Genomic DNA, 24,213 nt, shown 5'->3' with positions numbered 1-24,213 from the left:
AATCAATATACAAGTTCAAGTGTGTTTCGAAATCATGTTTATCACTTTTGTCAGACCCATCTTTCGTTAACAAGTATGTTATGAAAAGTTGTGATGGTAGCATCCCATGGTCACTGGTTAACCGACATCATTTTAATTTCATGGATTACTCATTCGATGATTCCATTCATAAGCCTACATTCTTTGTAACTATGTCTACTCAACTTCATCATGAACTTATATTTAGCCAACCAGGTTTTTCTTTCGAGTTTTTAGATTCTTACATGCCCAAACAAGAAATAAGGGGCGTATTCCCTTTGGCTTCAAGTTATGGTTTACTTCTTTATTCATCAAAGGAATATGGCTCTCGAGATTATTTCATCTGCAATCCATTCACTAGACAGTTTGTCTCCCTCCCTCGGCCTACACCAAATATTGAAACAAAGGGTATTAATGGGTTTTTTTACCAATCTTCTACGAGAACGTATAAGTTAATACATATCGAAGATTCTTGTATATGTCGCAGTTTTAATCTCCAGAGTTTCTCATCTGATACCGGTGAATGGAGTACTCATCAAGTTACATGTTCTCACGAGATGCATATAAATAACTACCTTGACCCAAGATCATGTTATAACCGCATCCGCGCAACATCACACCTCCACATAGTTAATTACCATAGTGGAACATGGTATTGGATAGATGGTAGAGGATATCGAATGATTGCCTACTGCCAAAACGGTGGTGGTGGTCAATGCAGGCTATTTGACTTGCCTGAGGGGAGTAACAGGGTTAAGTTTGAGCAACAATGTCTTGGAGAGTCAAAAGGGCTTCTCTATTATGACCAAATTGAGAAAGTTGGAGAAGCAAGCACTGTCAGTGTCTGGGTGTTCCAAAATGGCTGCTACAGTAACGGATGGACTAGGAACTTGGTGTGCAAAGATACTAAAATAGAGGATCACATATATGTAATACCAACACAACGAACAAAAAAAGAGTATTCCTTCATAGCTTTCAATCCAGTGGATCCAAATGTTGTGATCATGGATTGCCATCATGAGCATCATTATCATGCATGCGAAATGACCTACAATATTAAAACTAGACAATACGAAATACTTCGTTCATCTCCGACTCTACTGGACTGTTATTACTACATACCGGATACACGAATCGCGGTAGCACTACAGCAAACAATCATTCCAACTGTTACTAGTTAGACTATTCTCCTATCGAATTACATAGTTTTTATGTCTTAATTTCTGTTTATTCCTTTAATTTGTTTGTCTTGTTATCTTATTACATTCTCAACGTAGTTATATTTACTCTTCAAATGGGTTTGAGATTCAAATCATAAGCGAAAGAATTCATGAATCGACTGGAGAAACAGTCAGTGTAATAAATCCCCTGGTAGGCTTCCTTGCTAGTATTACGAGTTCATGTCAAAGTTCAATTTTATTTAAAATTTCAATAAAAAAAAAGTTGATAATTAAAATATCATAAAAAAATAAAATGAAACCGAATAACATAAATAGTACTACATTTTTACTTTCGTCTTTTGTTCTTGGTGACTTCATTTGCATTCCCTTTCCGTACTCTTTGCTTCTTCGTGACTTCATTTGCATTGCCTTTATGTATTCTTTGTTTCTTCGTGACTTCATTTGCATTTCCTTCCCGTACTCTTTCTTTCTTCTTGATGTAATTACCAAACCCTTCCCGTGCGAAAGTACCTTTAATTGATACTAAACTCTCTACATAACTCAGCGGTAGACTTGATGCCATATCAAAACCGAGGATTTTCAGAACTTTTGTTAAATTATTCTTGGGGTCGTACAAAAGTTTATTATAGCCACCATCTATCAAGAATTCACCGTTTGTAAAAGACCATAGCACCTTCAAGGAACAATTATCCATATCCCAAGATTTAAAGCTGAAGTGTTTAGTCCAAGATTCTCTCACTCCATAATCTTGCATTAACCCGACATCAATCGAAGGTTTTTGTTATAATAATCATCATAAACAACCAAACACAGACGGTCTTCCAGGAGCCCCAGATGGTCAAATTTATGATTAGTAACTTCTTTTGGATATAAGAAATCCACAAATCTCTGGTTGCTGATATTAAAAGAGACTATAACTTTTGAACTTGTTGATTTGATAGATCCTGGCCAATGAAAAGCTCCATTTAAAAGCCAAACAGACCAGTTACTTGAAAGAAAATAGTACTGGTTTATGCTTTCGATAATTTTCCAAGAGTCGGATCCTAATGTATAAACCTCAACTTGAGAATAATCACGGCTGGTCAGATTGGCCACAATTCTTAACAATATGTAATCGTCAAGGTGGCAGTCGTAACCAAACCCATACCTCACTCTCAATTCTCCTTCTCCAGCCAGCACACGGCCGCATAATGCTAGCTTATGCTCACAAGTTGAAGGGTTCCAAAGACAAAATCTGTAATTTGATACGCATATGCAAATCACACCATTACAAGATCCCACTACTTGACTACCATTGCTCCACTCACGCTGGAAATCGTAACCATCCATTCGAATAGCTCCATCACATGTAACAGTTCTTGTAGACAATGATGATGACGATGACGATGATGATATTGAAGCGTAATCTATTGAATGACAAATAGGATCTTTCAAATGTTCGAGAGTTATAAGCATAAGCCTAGGGTTTCTTTTGTGGTAAAGGAGATGATCCTTAATAAATTTAGGGTTACAAAGAAGTTCGCACAAAAGTTTGCATACACGCCTACAACTTAAAATATCTTTTGCAGGTAACTTTAAAAGAATATATACCTGAATCTCTTCCGGCAGTAGCCTCAACATTTTCTTCTGTTCACTTCTCTTTCTTATTCCTAGCTAGGGTTCCATGAGAGTAGGAGGATCAAAATGGTGTGTATTATAGTCATATAGCAGGAGGTTAGGGTTAGAATGTAAAAAGGATTTATTACATTTATATTTAGAAGGATATCATTTGAGAATCCGGACAACCGGCAGCTGGACTGGAGAAAGATTTTATCCTATAAATATACGAATTTCTAAGCTTTTTCTATATTATTAGCAAAAGTATCAGGGTTAAATGATATATTGGATTACTAGTAAATAAAAACAGTTTGTAACAGAACTTATACAAAGCCTTTAGTTGGTAACTTAGCAACAAGCTGGGTTCCAACACCTCTTTGAATAGCAATGCCTAATTTATGAAAAATAAAATTACCAAAACCACTACTAGCATCGTTATTAACAATACAATTCTTCAGGCGCTTGAAAAAACACAAAGTATCTTCACCAAGTTCCCCAAGAGTAGAAAACGCTAAGACACCCAAACCATATCCAAGTGAAGCATACTTTTCCAAATTTTTAGCTTGCTTGCGCAAAACCGCCTTAGAAATAGCTTTATCTGGGACAAAAGAACGAATGTGTTCACCAGTGAAGGGCGAGACACCTTTGACAGCCATGCAAACATCTTGACCATTCTCCCAGTTGAGAACAAGGATATCAGTAGGCCTCAAGTCCTTGCCATCATCTGACACCATACCAAGAGAGACTTCCTTGCACGCAGGCATGTTAGCTTTGTAACAAATATCAACTACAACATCTCGATAAAAAGATCATGTCGAAACTTACTTCCACTATCTTTAGCACGATGAAGCGCATGGTCCCCAAAAATATCCATAGATTTGTTACAGCTAGAGCATAAGCCATTCTCAACAAAAAGTGGGATGCCAAGGCGATAGCAAAGTACAGCTCTGAACTGTCTAGACCCGAGGCATTGATTAAGCCCACTAATGGGGACAGCCAATAAATAATCCTGAGCATGCTTAACACGGTTACACTGCCACAAAATGGTATCTCTTGCAGACATAGAAAATTGGTCTGGGATTTGCTTCTTAACTGCATCAAAATAAGTGACTGCCAGAGAGTGCATGGAAGGGGGCAGTATCATCGACACAATAAGAAGGAGGTAATCCACATACCTGGATAAAATTCTGAAGAGTCAACTGATAAGCAGAACCTTTGCCTGTCAAGAAACAAATCCCAGAGCTGGAAACCTAACAAGCTAAGCTCCAACAACGTACTACTACATTAATTGAACAGGTTGTTGTGCTAGCCTACCAGCGGGCCTCATGGATAACCTAGCCAATAAGCCGAAACGGCGGGAGGGGGGCTAATATTAATATCATTTAATCCTAGGGTTGTATTTATCAGCGAAAGGTTAGAAATAGAGGGAGCTAATTTATGAGGAGGGAGGGAGGAAAATCTTCTGAGAAGATAATTGAGGAGAGGAACAGGTAGATGCTTTTGTCTCACTTCTTCATGGTTACGACCTATCAATATATTATTCCATTCTAATCCTTAGGATAATTGTTTGTTTTGCTCAGTTTGATTGATATTAAGTCGATACTGAAAGAATCTTGGTATAAAGATTAAAAGTATTTTACTTAGGGAGCGGGAAATAATTTAGGTATAAGGCTTGTCCCAGAATTTCATGGGACTTAATAAAACAATATAGCAATTTTGGGGAGCGTTAACAAGTCCTTCTCGAATTCTCATCACAAGCCTTCCCTTCCTGTGCGTTCTTTATCACTCATTTTTTTCTCTTTTCCATTATTTGTTCAGATGGCAGATCAATCAGGACAAGGACAACCACAGCCTACACAACTACCAAATTTTATAGATTATAACATGGTAATTTTGCTATTTCCCTTTTCATTATTTTCATTTATCTTCTATTAATATAATATAATATTCTATATAATAATCTTTTCTTTCTTTTTTTTCGTTATATGATTCAGATGATCCTGCACGCATTGATCGTCTTAGAGCCAAGATTTCGCCATGGCGCAGGTTTCTATCAAATTTTAGCTCAAATCGAGTTGTTATATAGTAAGTTACCACAATGTCACCCATCACAAGTGGAGAATTGGCTGAAAATAATGGTTACAAGTAAACAAGTTTTCAAACCAACAATGGATAGGTATATGATTCTGTATACAACTAAACTGCACAAAACGTTCCTAGCACGATTAGAGGAACAAGGACAAGAAGTACCACCACATGTGACAGATTATAATACGGTAATCTTATTAAAATTTTATTTTTTTCTCTTTTTTTTTCTTTTTTTTTTTAAAATAAAATAAATATATATATTGTTTTCTGAATAATGTTAATAATTTTCTGTATTTTATTTTATTTTATGATTCAGATGATCATGCACGCATTAATTATCTTGGAGAAACACAATCCCGATGGCTCAACTCCTTTAGAAGTTGAAAACCAAATCTGGTTGTTATATGAAAATATACCAGATTCGCATCCATTACAAGTGCTGAATTGGCTGATAATGATGGTTAGAAGTAGACAGGTCTTCAAAACAAGTATTGGTAGGTTTCAGATTTTGTATACATGTAAACTGTACAAAACCTGCCTACGGCTAACTGAAGTAAATAGATAGAGATGAGAGCAAATGACGTGATTTATCAGCTGTTCGTTTTCTTAGTCACAAATCACAAAAAAGTTAGTATTATTTTCATATATTACTTTGTTTGACTGGGTTCGGGCGTAGTTTGTTATATTTTTATTTAATTATAATTATCGAGTATCGATTGAGCAAAAGGATCCAAGACGAGGACCAAGGCTCGAAAAATGCAACATTGTGAACTCAAGTGTTACTCTAGGTTAAAGGTCAAGTCACGGTAGAGGTGTGAAAACCTTGAATTCAAATGGATGTCTTCTTATACAGTGGTTGTTTCTCTTTCGTAGTGGTTGATCTCTTTCATGACTTGTCGTATACTCGTATTCGTTAATCATATTGGTTTGATCATATAGTATAGCCTCAATTCCCTTAGAGCAACCACAGTCACGAGACAGACCAAATACCAAATTCCAGACTAAAAACCAAAAAAGTTTGGTATTCTCGGTGTTCAAGCGCAGTGGGTGACGACCAAAATTTGGTGAGGCGTAACTTATACATCCGCTTGAAGCCAGACGGAATTTATACTAACGTTTCTTGGTGGGCGTCTTTTTAACATGCGTCTCAGTGAAACGGATGTATTACGTGCGCCTGATTGAGGCGCAGTTTTAATTCACGCCTGGCATTAGACGGCGATGGAAAATGCGTCCCAGTAGACGGAGACGGTATGTGCGTCTGATACATACGGAGATATAAATTGCGTCTGCATCGGACGGACACAGAAGGTGCGTCTGAGTGGGGCGGAGATGAAAGGTCCGTCTATGTGGGGCGTTTATGGAAAGTCCGTCTGAGTGGGGCGTTTATGGAATGTCCGTCTGGGTGGGGCGTCAATGTAAAGTGCGTCTAGAAATATACGTTAAAGGGCAAGTCCGTCTGATTATCTCCTCTTCTCCTCCTCTTTTCACAGAACAAGAACAAAAAAGACGACGAAACCTAAGAAAAATTCTAGGGCAAAAATTCAGCTGCAATCTCATGTTATGAAGATTAATCTATGTTTCCGTGAAAGAAACAAGTTTTCTAATAGAGGTATGTAATCTAAAAAACGTGATTTTAGGCGTACATAATACATGGTTATCATGAAAATTCAGGTATGCAATACATGGTTATCATGAAAAACGTGAGGTATGCAATCTCATGTTATGAAAATTCAGGCGTACATTAAAGATACGTCTCACACAGGCGTGCATAATACATGCGCCCGGACCAGGCGTACATTAAAGATACGTCTACACACAGGCGCTCACGATACATGCGCCCGAACCAGGCGGTTTTTATAACTGCGCCCCACTGGGACGTACATTCTAATTACGCCTGCTGTGGGGCGTACGTATTATCTCCGTTTTGTCCGGCGGTGGTTATAAATACGCCTCACTCATACGCTCTTTATACATCCGCCCTAATTTCATGCGTTCTTTATACTTACGTCTGGTGTGAAGCGCTCACTATAACCCCGTCTGAATTCATACGCTTATATTAAGCCCGTCCCAGTATAACTGATTTTAGTCTGGGTCGGCGACCATTTTTGGTCTCAAACCCTAATTATCCGGACTAAATATAGCTTTAGTCCGTTCCATTGCGGCTGATACAGAGACCAAATTTGGGTTTAGTCTCCAAATTTGGTCGTGACTGTGGTTGCTCTTAGCCTTAGTTCTGCTAAAGTACACAAATACATAAAGTTCATGTCGTGCAACCTTAATTCTCCTGGTTTCTTTGTATTTTTGCAGAATAGCATTATTTACTTATGTACCCATCTCATTAACAGCATTGCTATCCTGCTTCCCCAAAGTTTTTACTATCTTCCAAATCGCTTCCGCGGGTTTTAGTAGTGTCCGGGACACTTGCGCTAAAACTGCAACGGTATCCAAATTCGCATGATGTATTTTTTGACTGAACAGACCTATTGGCTAAGATTGAGAATCACAGGCACAGAGTACCCGGGTCAAGAAAGTGATAAGCCTGAAATTTTTAGTTTTCAGCCAGACAGAAAAGCTAGCGTAGAGGAGAATAAACTCTACAGAATCACAGATCTTAAGAATCTACCACCGCTGTTGAGTCTTAAAATTAAACAATTAATCTCATCGTAATAATTTATTAATTTGAGCTTATTCTTTTCTTCAACAGAATGACAACTTCGTTCATTACTTCATTCCAAGAGTGTATGCTTGCTCATGGGGCCAAAAGTGGCCAACTCCCTAATCTTTTCTACGACTTTTTAAGAAACATCAATGAAAACCAAAGCAAAGCAATGGTTTGAGTTTGATTTGCACCTTGATGTAACTTGGATTATAAGTATAATGTTAAAGTAGTGTCGACTGATCTTAGGAGGCAAATTAAATTAAATTTATCTTTCATTCATTTCACGTGTTTAACACCATCAGCTAATGAGCTTGCTAGTGGCCACTATGATAATGTTAGTTTAGAATTTTTGCAGCTAATTAACCCTTTTATAGATAGTTTGTTCCACTTTTTCTCTTAAATGCGTGACATTTATAGAACCAAATAAAGATCATTGAATTTGAATGTGTAAATCCACTAGTGAATTTCTATTGTTCATTTCTAGTTTAAGAGAGATGGTCTGACCACTTTTGGTTTATTTTTTAGGATATGACCCTTCAAGAAGCCGAAACAGTTGCTCTTTCGATATTGAAGCAAGTGATGGAAGAGAAGGTGAGGTTTCTGCATTTAAAAACAATAACATGTTTTAAGATGACACCTCATGATAAGAAAGTAATGATGTTTTAAGCAATGCTCAGCAAAGAGATTCACCCTGTTTGCAAGAAACTTATGCAAGATGTAATGGTTCTTCACTTTTTGGTTAATATGCAGTAGTTGTTTGTTTGATGTTTTTACTGTACTCTTCGGGTGCTTTTAAAAAAATTAGCTTCGCATGTTGACATCAGAAGTTATCCACCAAATCCCATTTTTTTATAAAATTAGCTTCGTATGTTTTTACTGTACTTTTGTGACTGCTGAGTTGTAAAAGGCCAGAATTTTTCAGGCCTTTTGGCATTAGGCGTTTTGGCGCCTATTCCCCTATTTTTGACCGAAATCGGAGTTAGTTCTAAAACAACATTAAGCTTCTAATATGGTTTACATACCTTGTCTTCTCTTTCAGCCGATGGGAATCTGTGGGGATGATGAGCCCGAGCTGACGTTGCATGGTCTTGTTCAGGTATGTGTCATCAGTACTTTTGAGCCCTTGTATTGTGACATTCTACTAGTATAAAAAATGTGCATAACCTTATCCTGAATTTCCTTTCAGCGCCATATTAAATTGAGCAACCTGGAGAGAAATCGCAAGTTGAATGACCTGGACTCCAACCAAGTTGTGATTTCCGTCAAAAGTGTGAGCAGAGTAGCTGAGTTGAACATTGGCATTGCATTTTACTTTTGGGTATATAAGGCATAGAAGGCAAAATGATGAGTGCATCAAGTGAAGCATAAATGGTGAATTCTTGTAGTCTAAGTGCATAGTGAAGGCCTGTAAGCTTTTAGTTAAGCATTTAACTTTTTGAACTTAGTATGGAAGTTTTTAGATTTTCTTTGGACTTGAGATACTTTTTAATGGACTAATACTGATGTTTTGATCTATCTTGTTGAACTTATCTTGCTCGGTCAAGTATAGTAAATCTTCTGGCTTAGAGCGTCTCCAGTGACGACTATAACCCCAGACTATACCCATACAACTTTAGCCGTATTTTAGTCAAGTGCAGTATAATGAATGACCCACTGCAGGGCGTCAGCTGTAAAAATCATATCGTACTATCTCTGAATTCTCTGCATCGATTTCATCAATTAAGTTTGAAATACCAAATTGAAGTGAGCTTTTTCAAGCATTTTCTCCAACCCTGTCACGGGCTATATCGACCATGGTCAATGCTACTTACTAGAATCACCCCATAACTCTTTTGGAATATCCCTAAACCCCTATGACCGCGGACTGGTTTATCCATGTACATGTCGGACCTAACTGATTTATTATCCAGAATTTCAACCTCGGAATCCTCATCTTTCTTCTTTTCTATATCGTCTATAACGTCACGTATAGTATGAAATTGTAATTGAATTCAACTTTTCACTTCCAAAGTAATTATTAATTTTAACTATAAGTCTTTTTCAGTTTAAGATTCAGCTGGGCTTCTTTCTTTTGTCAAAGTAGTGGATGATATAGTTAGCTGTTGCCATCAAATTATCACCCCACCATTGCAACAAAATCCCATTAGTGGATGATAGTTTGTTTCCAAATTCCTGAATTTACAGACAGAGCACCGCTAAACTTGTTGAAAATTCGTTTCTTCTTTTCTATTTCAGAGAAAAATATCAAATATCAAGTACTTATTGAATAACCGTAGCTAAAAAAGCTTGATTGCTTGAGAGTGTTTCTTAAGTTCTCACTGCTTTTGCACACAATGCATCAATTATTCACATTAAAATAGCATAGTTGTTTCACCACTAAGAAAGTGGTGGTCAAGTTCTTGCCATTTTTCAAAATCAGTTTAAGAAAATCAGTTCCAAAACTCTCATTTTGGTCGATAGATTGCCTATATAACCACACACTTTCTTCATATTATTTTGAAGAATAACCACACTAACACTCTTTCTGAGTCAGTGTTGTTTGAAGAATGGTAAAATATCAAACCAGAATGAGAGTTTGGATTTTGAGTGTATTCATCTTGGCAGTAGTGTTCTTTGTTGATTCAATTGAGTCAGCGCATCAGGTACTTGATCAAATATGCCTTGATTTTAGCAAGTTCTTTTAAGAATACAGTAACACGTGCTCTTAGCACGTGTTGTCTTTCCATCCCAGACATCAATATTAATTGTTTTTTTTCCCTGTATTTTCTAGTTTCTTCTTTTTACATTTTTCTCTTTCTCCCTGAATTCATTTTCTCGGTGGATAAATATATCTAATATCAATCGATCAATGTCTAACCGATTTCTGATGATGATTTCAAGTTCGGCTGATTTAAGTTTTTTGGTTTTTTAACAATTTCGGATTTATCATGTAGATTTCTGAGAGATCATCATTGTTGGAAAGTATTATTGGAAAGGATTTTGGATCTGGTAAGTATTCCTTCAAAATTGATGTATTGAGTTTAAATTATAGTTATTAGGTTCTGTTGATACGAGATTTTGGCCTGGTTTAAGGGAAATGTTTATTAGCACTAATAATGTCATAGTGCAAGATATAACTGAAGTGGTGCAGGATAGGCCTTGTAGCAGTGTAGGATAACACTCTAAAGTTCTCACATGTTATTCACATGATCAGCCAGAGATTTTCTCTATTCAGTCTACACGTGTAATTTAGGAATAAATCAATTGTCGAATTCAATCTAAGTTTATTTATTGGCTGTAATGAACTCTCTCTCTCTTTGTAATGAAGCTCAAGCTTCTCTGAGACAATTTGATAATGGAGATTACTATTGATGCTATGTTAATATGGTATCAGATAGGTTAGAGTTAGTTTCAACTCTATATCGATCCAAGCTTCCGATCTGTTTGTCACTCGACTCTCCTTTATACATCCTTTCATTTCAGAGAAGCAACTTTGATCGGTTGATTCACTCGATCCATCTGGGTCTTCTTTTCTGCTCAATTCTGCTCAATCTATTACCCTTACTGTCTTCTTCATTGAAATCTGTTTTCAATTTCTTCAACACCCCGTTCATCTATCTGCAATTTCAGATCTGAAATTTTTCTTTCTCATCAACAATGGAGAATCCTACCTCCAATTCCTTTTCCAACATTCCCCTCAATCAGTTAAACAACTTTGTCCATCTTAAACTCAAGGAGGACAACTTCATCACCTGGAGGCATCTTATGCATCCTGTAATTCATAAATACAAACTTATGAAATACCTTGATGGTTCCTACCCTTGTCCTCCACAGTACACAAATGCAAGGAATCAGCTGAATGGGATTGAAAATTCACTATACACAGACTGGATTGATGAAGATTCTTCCATTATGATGTGGCTTCACTCCACCATCTCAGAATCTGTCATTCCCTACTTTTCAAGAGCAACAACTTCTCATGAGCTTTGGGTCAGCATTGAAGAAAGATTTGCAAGAGCTTCTTCCACTCACAACATTCGATTGCGTACAAAACTGCTCTCTGTCACTCAAGGTAACAAACATATATCTACCTTAATCAATGAAATCAAATCACTCTCTGATCAATTAGTTGTTGCTGGTGAGGTCATTTCTGACAAGGAATTAGTAGTGATTACACTAAAAGCTTTGAATGTTGATTACATACCCTTTGCTACTTCTATGAGACATCGAAATCCTCCTATTACTAGTATTGAATTGCACAACAATCTGCTCAGTGAAGAAGTTGTTGTCAATGAAAGAGCAGCTACACTTAAACTTGAGACTGATACAAAAGCTTTCATGGAAAATAGTGGCAGACCTGCATATATAGGTTCTTATAATAACTCTAGAGGTAACTTTAGAGGCATAGGTTATAGTGGTGGTCGTTATCCAAATCCTGCAACCTTTCACAGGCCAAATCCTGGTAGAGGCTACACTCCACCTGTAAAACAAGCTTGTCAACTCTGTCTTAGAGAAGATCATCTGGCACCAAATTGCACATAACGACTCAATTTATCCTACAAAGGAAGACCACCCCCGTCCAACTTAAGTGCAATGTTAGCTGCTGTTGACATCTTTAACACAGAAGAATGGATTACAGATAGTGGAGCAAACAACCATATTACTCCAAATGCTTCTAACTTGCAAGAGACCACTTCCTATGATGGCGGTGAACAAATTCAAATTGATAATGGTGAAGGTATGCCTATAACTCATAAGGGACACACTAGTAAGCACATTCATGATCATTCATTTCATCTCCATAATGTCCTTGTTGTCCCCAATGCCTCTCAAACTTACTGTCCATTCATAAATTTACTTCTGACAATAACTTCTCCCTAACTCTTGATTCTCATGGCTTCCTTGTGAAGGATCTGAGCTCTGGGAAGACTATTTTCCAAGGACCACATAGAAATGGCCTCTACCCAATATCCTTCAACAAGTCCAATTTTTCTCTCTCCTCCACCACTAGTGAAAGTGTTCTCCTCCATAGAAGATTTGGTCATCCCAGTTTTCAAACTCTTCAGAAACTTTGTAATTTGCTGTATTTCAAATGTTTTTAATAAGTCTTTTTCTTGCTTAGGTTGCAAACTCTGTAGAAGTCAAAAACTTCCTTTTCAGATTTCAACTACTACTGCAACTAAACCACTTGAGTTATTACACATGGATCTTTGGGGTCCTTGTCAAGTAGCTTCAACTTCTGGAAATTAATATTATGCTAATATTGTTGATGAATTTACTAAGTATTGCTGGGTTATTTCCTTACATGCCAAATCTGATTTTAAACAACTTTTCTCTTCATTTGTGCATAGAATTGAAAATCTTCTTTCTCACTCAATAAAAACTATAACAACTGACAATGGAGGAGAATTCCTCAATAAGTTCTTAGCTATCTTTTTTGATCATAAGGGTATAACCCATGAACTTTCTTGTCCACATGCACTTGAGCAGAATGGTGTGGCAGAAGTTAAACACAAACATCTGCTAGGTATCACTAGGACTTTGTTGTCTCAATCTGGTCTTCCTCATGAGTTTTGGGTTGATGCATTACACACTGCAAACTACTTAATCAATAGACTTCCCACTAGGTCTATTCAATACTCATCTCCCTTTCAACTCCTCTTTGACAAAAATCCAGACTATAATTTCTTAAAAGTGTTTGGATGTTCTTGCTACCCTTGGCTTAAACCCTATACTACAAATAAACTGGAACCTAGAAGCAAAGAATGCATCTTCTGGGCTATAGTCTCCAACATAAAGGCTACAGATGCCTAGACCCTATCTCAGGCAGTGTTATTATTCTTATCTTTGTAAATCTCATCTAGTAGTTTTATTATTAGGTGAACGAATTGTTGATCCATCCATTGGGGTGAGTGTAATTTAGGCAAATTGTTATCCAAGTGCTATATGCACCTTGAAGAAGAGTGTATCCCCAAATTGGGAGAATTGTGTGTAACCCATTGTTTGATTATAGTGGAAGATATTCCCGTGGTTTTTTACCCTTCACCTTGGAGTGGTTTTTCCACGTAATTGCCGGTGTTGTGTGATTGCTTCTTATATCTTCATAGTTGTATTATTTCCGCATTGTATTTCATTGCTTGTGTGGTTTTTGTATTGAGCATAACGACTCGGATTTTGCAAGTCTCCCCCAACACCTCCGGCATAGACTTATTTATTTTTATAAAACTGAATTTAATAGTTCATCTTTCAGGCCCAAGTTTAATAAGCTAGTCCATAGCTGATCTAGCATTATTTTTATTTTTTTTTCTTCTCAAAACCGTCAAAAAACCAGGGTTCAAATATTTTCTATTAGAGCATCTCAAAATGACTGTAGTGTGCTTCCTACGTGGTTGATGTAAGAAGACATCCTTTGAAAATTTAAAGCCTAATATTTCCAAAATTTTAAGAATATGAGAAAGATAATCTGAAATTAGAAAGCCAATGCAACAACAAAAATGGGAAAAAAAATCAATTGGTGAAAAAGAAATCTCTGAAATAGAAGAAATCAAAGAAATGATGAAATTGAGAAAGTAAGTTATGATATGGACTCAATATACTACTTTATTTTGTTGTTTGAATGTTAGTCAGAAAAATTGAAATTGCGGATTGTTGTTCTATGGTCGTCATCGTATCTCTTCATCTACCTTGACGAATTTTCATGTTTATTTATAGTCGTTATCTTCGTAAGATGAATATTATGACGACCTTTTTTTCCTCTTAAAAGTAACATTCACGGAGTCGGTATGGTATTCATACAATTACCTTGATGATTGTCGATGTGGAACGACAAATCGTCAGGTTTTAAAAATCTAAACCATGACGACCAGTAACTGCCAAATACTTGTTTTCTTGTATTCAATTAAGTTATTAGTCATCAAGGTTTTGAAAACCTGGTTTGCTGACTACGTGGTGGTTGTAATTTTGGTGCAACTTGGCGATTAATAAGTGTCAAATACTTGTTTTCATGTGTTTAGTTGTGTACTTAGTCGTCATGTTTCCAAAACGTAACATGCTGACTAGGTGTTGGTCGTCAAATTGGTGCATTTTCGACCATGACGACGATGAACTGTACAAAAAAAAAAACAATGTTTCTTGTGTCCCATTTTTTTTAAAGTATATGTTCATTTTTCTTCTGGTCGGTATGCTATTTTTTATAGAGCATGGGGACTTTTCATTCATGGAAATCCTGAAACTGTTAATTCCTAATGTTCAATTTCATCTTGTGAAGTGTTTGACTAGAATATAATTCATTTTTGTTACAAATTTTTCAAAAATCAAAGAAAAATTTTACCAAAATTTATAAGTTAAAATCTAACCAAAAAAAAAAATCAAAATGTCCACTCACCAAATTTAACCCAAAACATTATTAACATAACTAATTTAATAGATGAGTGCTAATTGATCGGAGGGCACACTAATCATTGTTAAAGATACATGGATAAGGAGTTTTGGGTTTTACTATCAAATGATCTTATTTTGCCTTTATTACCTTTACCCTATTAGTTCGGGTTACTCTAATACGGAGAGTCAAAAGAACATGATTAATTTCCTACCTGAGATCAACAATAATTTTAAGGCTTGAGTTGGAATGCGCTAAAACCAACTAGATATTAGGGGTCAGCAAAAACATTCAAACCAGTGAATTTGATCCAACTTGATCCGCATTTTGGCGGGTGAACACAGGATCCATTTCTTAGCCGATTGGACACATGTGATTTTTTTAAACCAATCATTTTCATGGGTGAGATGCGGTGGAGCATCACCCATCCGTTGGACACCCGATCCTAAGAATAGTGATAATATAGGTTTATGAAAATTATTATGCAAAATTAGTAGATAATATATATAGTTTCATATTAAGATGCATTAAAGTTCCTCAAAGATATTAAAAAAGTATCAATTTTATATTGATCGAAGGCCCTTATGTCAATAAATATTATAATTTTGGTTGTTGGAAAGATATTATGTTACTCTTGTTATGTTAAATATTAATATTATTCATCTTCGACTTTACTTGTTTTCGCTTGTATCTTTTTTGAATCCGCAAATCCATCCGCATCCAATCCGCTCATCCATTCACCTGCAGGTGTCAAATCCAACGGGTAATGATTTGGACGTTGATCAAGATCTCAAATCCGCCATTTAGACGAACTGGACGCGAATGATATCAAATCCACCCATCCATTGCTCACCCCTACTAGTAAATATGTAAGTTTAAAGTTTTGGTTTGTGACTGGTTGAAGCCTTAAACTAGGAGAAGCCCAATTTTAGTTTCGCTGTACATTAGATTCAAACTGTTATTTTCATTTAACATGGCATCAACCTGTACATAAGAAACACCTTACATTTTTTAAATGTTGAGGCTTTATCTGTGTTATACCTATTCGTATGCATATGTCAATCATCATTATTTGGCACTTTACTACCCATTATGTGTATGCTAAAGTACCAAACACAACTCTTATATGCCAGGAATGGCACATAGGCATAGGCGATGGAGTTTCCATCGGGTGATAGAGACATACTCCATCACTCGATGGTATTTTCGTCAATCCATGGCCTTTCTATCTCCAGCGATGGCCTCTTTATCTCCGAGTAATTTTATATATTATATAATCTCGCATTCTCTCTTACCTTTTCATTTTTTTAATATATTTTTATATCTAAAGAGTCCCACTGAATATATTATAATACTAATATTTTTATAAATACCCCACCACACAAACATATATATATATATATATTTTCTTCAGTAGGATCCCTCCCAAAACAATTAAATATATATTTTTAATTAAATCTTCTATATCTACCATGGTGGGAAAACTCATTTACACATGGTATGTCAAACAATGTTTTTGACATGGAGCATAGGAATAGGCCTTGTAAACGGAAAAATATTGATTTTCAGTTAGTCCAGTTTTTCTTGAGCAGTCTTTCGTATTTCCCAAGGTAGTTAATATCGGTTGTACATGCCGATATTACACGTTTTTATCGCGTATCAGAAAATATCTATACGACATTGGAAATATCGGCGATACAAAGATGAAACGATATTATCGGTTGTACAGGCCGGTACAAACCGATAATTGGTTTTACTTATACACCGATAATATCGTTTTCGGTAAATAAATTTTCCATCAACATGCATCTAGTCTTTACAACCAAGTATAACGTCAATTGGAAATGGTAATAGATCCTAATATATTTATGATATAAAATCAACGAACATACGGTAAGATATAAGATGGAAACCATATTTCAATTGCAAGGCAGGGAATGTAAAAGATAAAAGTGAAGCATAGTAAGAAAGATTTGCCGGCATAATGGGACGACAATCACAATGTTGGCTAATAAACCACCTTGTAATTTGGAAATTTGAGATATATGCATGATTCTTATTATTTTTTATTATGGTTTTATAAATATTTGAAATTCTAGTTATAATGACGTATCACGGATAAAAACCGACATTATCTTTTGTATAGGTGTATCGGACCCGGCCGGTACGAGACTGATACGCGATGTTAACTACCTTGGTATTCCCGACAGAAAGAGTTTTTTAAAAAAAATAGTGTAGTCATTTACTTAATGATATTAAGGGAATTTTCAGAGAAAATTTTCTAATATTAATTTTCCTGGCATTTTTAGGGGCTACCCCAAAAGAATTAGCGGCGATACAAACAGACAAAATATGTTGAAAGTACTTATATGTTCCTTCATAATCAGTAGTTTAGAAAGAAAAAAATATCTACCGATTGTGACTATGTTTTTCTCTTCCAAGCTTTGTTTTGAAATAATTAAATTTGGGGCTACTACCATAATCGATAGGCAATAAACATCATGAAACTACCGATTGTACAATCGATAGGCAATAAACATCATGAAACTACCGATTATGAAAACAAATAAATCCAAAATTCCAGTGGTTTTTGAAATTTTCGAGTTTGGGGCTACTACCACTGGAATTTTGGTTTTCCAGTGGTTTTCCAAATAAATCCAAAACTACCGGCCGGTACCAAAATTTTGCCAACCAGGCGGATCGAACAAAGTCGGTTTTCCACTGTTTTTTGCCCAGCCATGCGGAGGAACATTATGGGAACCCCGTTTAAAGCAAACAAATTTGGTTACCCAGTTAGTCCCACAAAACCGACATAAGTTTCTGGGACAATGGATGAAGTCATCTTGTCACGATGAAATACTAAACCGTGGTCCAAAGTGCAACCTACTTGATATAGAAAGCAACGGTTTCATTGTCCATTTGACTTTCCAATATCCTCTGTATTTGCTGATGTATTTCCAATGTATATGAAGGTTTCAGAGAAAATTACACCTCTAGGACTTATTCATACGAAACTAGAATATTAGAACCGAGCAAAACACATAAATTCCCAGATTACCACAGTACGCAATTCGTGACTATTAATATACGAACTCGATTTATCAAAATTGTTATTGATCTTTACTGCTTTCGGACATAATTCTTCATGGGTTCCTTCCAAAAATTAGTCTTCGTCTTCTTATTCTTTTCGTTTCAAGATTTGGTTACAAGTGTTGAAGATAATTGTCCAATTGCTAGCTGTAGTGAAAATTCATTAACTCCAACAGTTCAATACCCATTTAGTATTCTTAAAGACAATAATCAACGCAAAGAGATCAGGAAAGATTGTGTTTATCCTCATGGGTTTGATCTATCTTGTAGAAACCGAAACGAAACGATACTCAAACTCCCAATTTCCGGGGAATTTGATGTTCGAGATATAAATTATTTTACGCAAAGGATACAACTCTCTGACCCCGGTGAATGTCTTCCGAGACGTTACCTTCAAAACATAAGTCTATCTGGTACACCATATGTTAGTGAAGCGTACAAATTTTATATTTTCAGCAATTGTTCCACCGAAGGGTACTCCAATCTTACGCAAACATACGGGAAAATGTCGACTTCGATTTTCTACCCAATTGATTGTCTTAGTAGTTCAACGCACACAGTATTGGCGACAGTTTCTACGAAAAATATGAGTATCATTCATTCGATGAACACAAGTAACTGTAAGGTAATCGATTCCAATGTTACTGCTCCATCAAAGTCGGACTGGTCCTCCAATGGAGATTTTCATCCGTTCTCAGATCTTTATCTTACGTGGGTTTTACCTGAGAAAGAACGTCGAGGTAAAAATTTATTCTTGCAATTAAAATATTATTTTTACCATTTGAATAAATAATTTACATATACGCTGTGATTTGATGAAGAAATTTCTGTTTGCAGATCTTTCAAAAGGACTTCTCAGTCTTCTGATCATTGGTGCCGGACTACCAGTTTTTATTGGCGTTCTTTGGTGCTGTCGATATGGATTCACAGGTTACGGTTACAACGATCCCAATGACCACCAAACACAAACTGAATTATCAACATCTGGTCTTGTTAGGAATGGTCTTGACGAATCTATTATACGATCATATTCGCGGACAATTCTTAGCGAAAGTCCGAAATTTCTTGATCCAGAAAATACAGTGTGTTCTATATGTCTTGCAGATTATAAACCTAAAGATACACTAAAAAGCATGCCTGAATGTAACCACTACTTCCATGTCGATTGTATCGATGGATGGCTTCGTATGAATGGGTCGTGCCCTGTTTGCAGAAAGTCTCCTCTTCGATCTCCACTTGTTGTTCCTCCAGCTTAGACTTTTTCGTTTTAATGTTTTTTATTGCTTTATTTTTTTAATGAAGGTATGAATATGAATATATACGGACGGAGTGGTGTTCATGCAGAATTCTAGCCTCGCAAAAAAAAATTCTTAATTATATTAATGTCTGATTTTGTAAATATTATTAGTATTATAATGAAATATAAATTATTATCTCAAACATTTAAGTTTCCTTGAATATTTGTTACTACCAATTAGACAAAACTGAGGGGGAAAACTCATGGTTTTACCTTTAAGTGACGGTTCAGAACTGTGGTTTAATCTTAGGCCACAGTTGAAACTGTGGTTAATACTTTTGTCACAGGTAACGATGATTATGTAGGTTACATTTAACTAAGGCTCAAACCATTTAATTGTCCTGTCGACATAATTAAGATTGTAAGATATACTATTATATATGTTCTGCCCTTTCAGAATCTAAAATTAGTTAAAGAAAAGTCATAAGCGACTGATTCAAATTTAATTATCACCAACCATGTAACTTAATATAACAATAATAATATCATTGTTTGCTATCAGATGGATCTTCATGGATACCATACTAATTTTCTCCATCTTTTTCTTCATCTTCTCCTTCCTTTGCTTCTTCTCAAACACATTTGCAATGGATAATGAATGTTCGATTTCTAAGTGTGGGGATGATCATGTAGTTGTAAAGTATCCGTTCCGTATAACACAAAACCAACACCCAAACTGTGGCTACCCCGGATTCGATCTTTCCTGTACTAGCTTTGGTAAAACAGTTATTCAACTACCATCTTCCGGTGGTGAGTTTTACGTAAGCGAAATCGATTATGTCAAGCAAGAGATTCGCATACATGACAGGGCTAATTGTCTACCTAAACGGCTTTTGACGTTGAATCTTTCAGAATCTCCATTTCAAGGTATTGAACTCCAAGACTACACATTTCTAAATTGTTCATCAAATTATACAACAACAAAAATATCACCGATTTCATGTTTAAGTAGTTCCATGAACAAAGTTTTCGCCACAAGTTCATTGGAACTAGCTGGAATTTTATCTACGCGCTGCGAAATCATTGATAACATAAAGGTTCCAATTGTTCCGCAACAACTTCAAAATGAGACCAAAGGGTATTCATCTGAGCTCGATAATGATCTTATTCTAACTTGGAAAGAACCAAAGTGTAGCAAGTGCGACCAACCCGGTTGGGGGTGCAAAACCTCGATTGACGACGGCAATTATATAGGATGTATGCATGCTGATCAAAATGGTAATTCTTTCTAGCTTCTTTTTATCTTTGTTGCCAAATATCTTTCCTCTATGATGATAAACGAAGTCACTGGCAAAGTAATTTTGAAATGAAGAGTTCTATTTAACCCCAAAAACTGTCCAGTTTTATTTCAAAAATGATTAGCTCCCCCAGAAAAAAAAAACAAGATTATTGTTAAACGCAAAATATATGATTTTTACAGAAACCAACTTAAAATTACGCTGTAAAAATATTAGAATTTCTCTGGATATGCGCGTAGAGCATTTGATTTATGTTAGATATATTTAATTAAAGATTAATCGGATTTGACTAAATAACAATTATTGTAGTTTTGTTGCTATCACCACTTCTATTTGTTTTTGTTTAATTTTTAATATATCCCAATGTCAACTTACTTAAGAAACCTGCTTCACCCCTTGGATCAAGGGTAACACCCACAAGTTGGGATTTCTTAATTCACAATTTGCTTATTTATAATTTGTGTTTTCCTGTCAAATTTCAGATTCAACCAAGAACGTGCCAAGCATCTATAATGACGGTAAAGACAGTTTCAAGATGGCATTAGGTATAGTTTTACCAGCATTCATCTTGACAATATTTCTGATCTTATACATGTGCTTTTGGCTTAACCTTTGCAACTGCGACCGAAACCGTAGCCGAAACCACCACCACCACCATGGAGACCCCACAGTTTTAATGGTCACGACAGTGGGTCTAGATGGAACCACTATTGACTCCTATCCGAAGATTACCCTCGGTGAAAGCCGAAGAATACCAACTCCAAATGATGGGACGTGTTCGATATGTATCTCAGAGTACTGTCCGAAAGATACTGTTCGAACTATTCCAGATTGTAAACATTGCTTTCATGCTGAATGTATCGATGAATGGCTTCGAATGAATGCTTCGTGTCCTCTTTGCCGAACTTCTCCTTCCCCTCTTGCCTCTCCTATTGCATCTCCGATCGCACAGCCAATACAAATTCATCTGTAATAATTACTGGATTTTTTTTTTGTTGGTATCTAGTAATATACATGTACATACTTAAGCATGAAATCAACCTTTTCATGTTAATTACTTCTTTATATATATGATTGAATTTGTTCGATGAATTATTTCCTGAAATTTTTTCAATTTATTATATGATAATTCCTAGCAAGAGCTCCTTTTCAAGGTATTCAACTTCAAGATTACGCTTTTCTGAATTGTTCATCCAATTATACAACTTCAAGAATATCACCAATCTGATGTTTAAGTAGTTCCGTGAACAAAGTTTTCCTCACAAATTCATTGTCTCTTGCTGGAATCCTATCTATTGATTGCAGGTACACAAAATAGGCTCGCCACGTGGACGCACAGGAAGGAACGAAATAGAACTGAAGAATCTCATTCAAAGATCCTGATCAGTGACTTGTCAAATCAAATGTCAGAATTACCTCGTCACTAATTGGTAACACGAAGCACTAAGCGGAGACATCCTAAAACGAAGTAACTCGCATAAGGAATTTAAAACACTAACGAGTCGAATTGGAGTGCTCAACAAGATACTGACCACGAAATAAAGATAGGCGAAGTAAGGTTACTTGGTAAGAAAGATAACATGCGAAGTCAATAAGTTATGGAGCAAGAAAAGAGACAGTTGTCCCGACAAACTCCCAAAGTTGTCAGCGAAAGAAAGGGGAAAGCTTTATGGAAAAAGATCTGGGCGAAGTGTAAAGCATCTCCACGAGATCCAAACGAAGTAAAATGAGTCGTAAGCCATTAGGGGCGATTGGTCTATAAATAGGGTCCTTGGGCAATGTAAAGGGGGACGGATTCTTTGGAGAGGGGAGAGCTTTGCTTAGAGTGAGAGATTAGGGTTTCCTTGTACTCAAGAACTTGTATTTTCACTACTTAAAGTGGTTAATCAATAAATAATTTCTTATCCAAAACCGTTATCATGTCCTAGATCTGTTTCTTTTCTTACTTGGGTGTGATACTGATTTCCGGTAGTTACATTTTGGCGCTCAGAAACAAGGACTTAGATCGGGGATTCATCCTCATCTAAGAGTTTGAGAAAGGTAGAAATTACTTTAAAATTGTAGAAGTTAGAGATTTTGACGAGTTGTTCTAAAATTAGGGTTTTGTAGATCTTAAACGATTCATTCGTAGTGAAGACTAGAAATCTAGGAGAGAGACTGATCCTTGGGTATTGCATCGGAAGATTAAAGGCAAGAAATTAGTCGGAAGAGATCGAACCAAGGATCAGTTGATGTCCATAACACCAGATCGAGCGAGGCACTTGATAGCAACGAGAAGATGCAAACGTTTGGAAGAAAAGAGAGGAGGAAGAATGGAAAGGGGAGAAACATCGATTGCAGGGAAAAGACAAGGCGTGAACCAATGAAGGAATAATCAGACCGATGAAGATGACTTTAGGGAAGGCTCGGTACACACTTCTGGCACGGACACCGCTGTAGAGGAAGAAATGACCCATGAAGAGTTGGAAGAAAACATTGATGCGGAACACATGACGCTAAGGGAGACAATTCTCCTTGAACGGGAACGAGACAGAAATCTAGCGGAGCAGCATGCTCGATTGATGAGGCAAAACCCTATGTTGGCACTACAAAATCAAAAACTTAACGAGGAAGCAGCGGCAGACGCCATGGACTCAAAAGGAAACACGATATCGTCAGGAGAAGAAGAGACACGACAGAGGAGGTACGCCCGCGAGGACGACGGAGGAGAGCAACGAAGAGAAAGTAGTGAAGAAAGAAATCTGAGAAGGACGTTAGAGGAAACGAGATGGGAAGATCAAATACGAAGGTATGCAGAATAAAAGAGGAATGAAGACGAAATGAGGCGAGAGGAGGAAAGGCAACACGATGTAAACTGGAGACACGAGGAAGCAATCAGACGTGGGGAGGGAAGGCTTAACATGATGAGAGGCGACCATCACGAAGGAAATGGAGGAAACCTGAACCAAGAGGTCTTGAATGAGCTATGAGATATGAGGACGCTGATAAAAAATTCGCGAAGATGTGGCAGGGTGGAACTGGCAGAGGCGATAAAGGAGGCAGATAAATATCCATTCACCTACGAGATAATGTATACGGACATTCCTGACAAGTGCGTGCTACCGACATTTTCAAGCATACTCGGTGGATCGGAAACAGTTGTGCAGCACTTGAAACAATATACTTTATCATTGATGCAGTGGGGACGAAACGAAGCGGTACGCTGTAAGTATTTCCAAGCGATCTTGACCGGCGAAGCGTTGGCATGGTTCGACGGACTACCAGAAAGGTCGATTTCGTCATTCAAAGATCTGAAGAGAATATTCCTAACAACGTACATAAGTAACAACCTGCTGAGGCCAGGAATCGAGACCTTGTGCAACCTAAGGCGAAGACCAACGGAAAGTTTGCGAGGACTAGTGACGATATGGAGGATAGTGTGTAGCGAACTCGCGGGATGATTCACGAGAATTTTTTATCCTAGCCTTCGTGAACTCCTTATTCCCGACCGACCTGTTGTACACCCAAATATTTATAATGCAGAAGTCCTTGACAATGAATGAATTAAGAGAGTACCAAAAAGAATATATAGTGTTGGAAGAGAAGCAGAGGCAAGTCAGCGAAGTAACACCATTTCCAGCAAAGGAAGAAAATTCAAGGCTATTACCAAGAACAGTGCATGTCGTGGAAGATGATCCGAAACATGAGAA

At 36.7% G+C, this 24,213-nt stretch overlaps 3 protein-coding genes across 5 annotated transcripts; 2 read left to right on the top strand and 1 right to left on the bottom strand.

Moving 5' to 3' along the window:
* Positions 1 to 1,952: 1,952 nt before the first annotated feature.
* LOC113325168 (F-box/kelch-repeat protein At3g06240-like) lies at positions 1,953 to 3,559 on the bottom strand. The gene is made up of 2 exons (XM_026573386.1): positions 3,283 to 3,559; positions 1,953 to 2,605 (listed from the first exon to the last, which is right to left on the bottom strand). The coding sequence occupies exons 1-2, from the start codon at positions 3,557 to 3,559 to the stop codon at positions 1,953 to 1,955; spliced, it is 930 nt and encodes a 309-aa protein (XP_026429171.1).
* Positions 3,560 to 17,905: 14,346 nt separating this feature from the next.
* On the top strand, positions 17,906 to 19,447 carry LOC113320540 (putative RING-H2 finger protein ATL21A). The gene is made up of 2 exons (XM_026568443.1): positions 17,906 to 18,729; positions 18,827 to 19,447. Exons 1-2 carry the CDS (start codon positions 18,045 to 18,047, stop codon positions 19,243 to 19,245), a joined length of 1,104 nt encoding a protein of 367 aa, XP_026424228.1. The 5' UTR covers positions 17,906 to 18,044; the 3' UTR covers positions 19,246 to 19,447.
* A 346-nt stretch (positions 19,448 to 19,793) lies between these two features.
* On the top strand, positions 19,794 to 22,310 carry LOC113320111 (putative RING-H2 finger protein ATL21A). 3 transcript variants are annotated; one of them, XM_026568051.1, is made up of 3 exons: positions 19,794 to 20,504; positions 21,007 to 21,069; positions 21,830 to 22,310. In XM_026568051.1, the coding sequence occupies exons 1-3, from the start codon at positions 19,799 to 19,801 to the stop codon at positions 21,949 to 21,951; spliced, it is 891 nt and encodes a 296-aa protein (XP_026423836.1). In that variant the 5' UTR covers positions 19,794 to 19,798; the 3' UTR covers positions 21,952 to 22,310. The 3 variants fall into 3 exon arrangements, with proteins under 3 accessions (XP_026423836.1, XP_026423837.1, XP_026423835.1); XM_026568052.1 differs by lacking the exon at positions 21,830 to 22,310 and adding an exon at positions 21,161 to 21,322; XM_026568050.1 differs by lacking the exon at positions 21,830 to 22,310 and having other exon boundaries at positions 21,007 to 21,585.
* The last annotated feature ends 1,903 nt before the right edge of the window (positions 22,311 to 24,213 follow it).

Source organism: Papaver somniferum, chromosome 11 (genome assembly GCF_003573695.1).
Source record: "Papaver somniferum cultivar HN1 chromosome 11, ASM357369v1, whole genome shotgun sequence".
In the NCBI taxonomy this organism is placed as follows: domain Eukaryota; kingdom Viridiplantae; phylum Streptophyta; class Magnoliopsida; order Ranunculales; family Papaveraceae; genus Papaver; species Papaver somniferum.
This window is presented reverse-complemented; position numbering and strand designations above follow the sequence as displayed.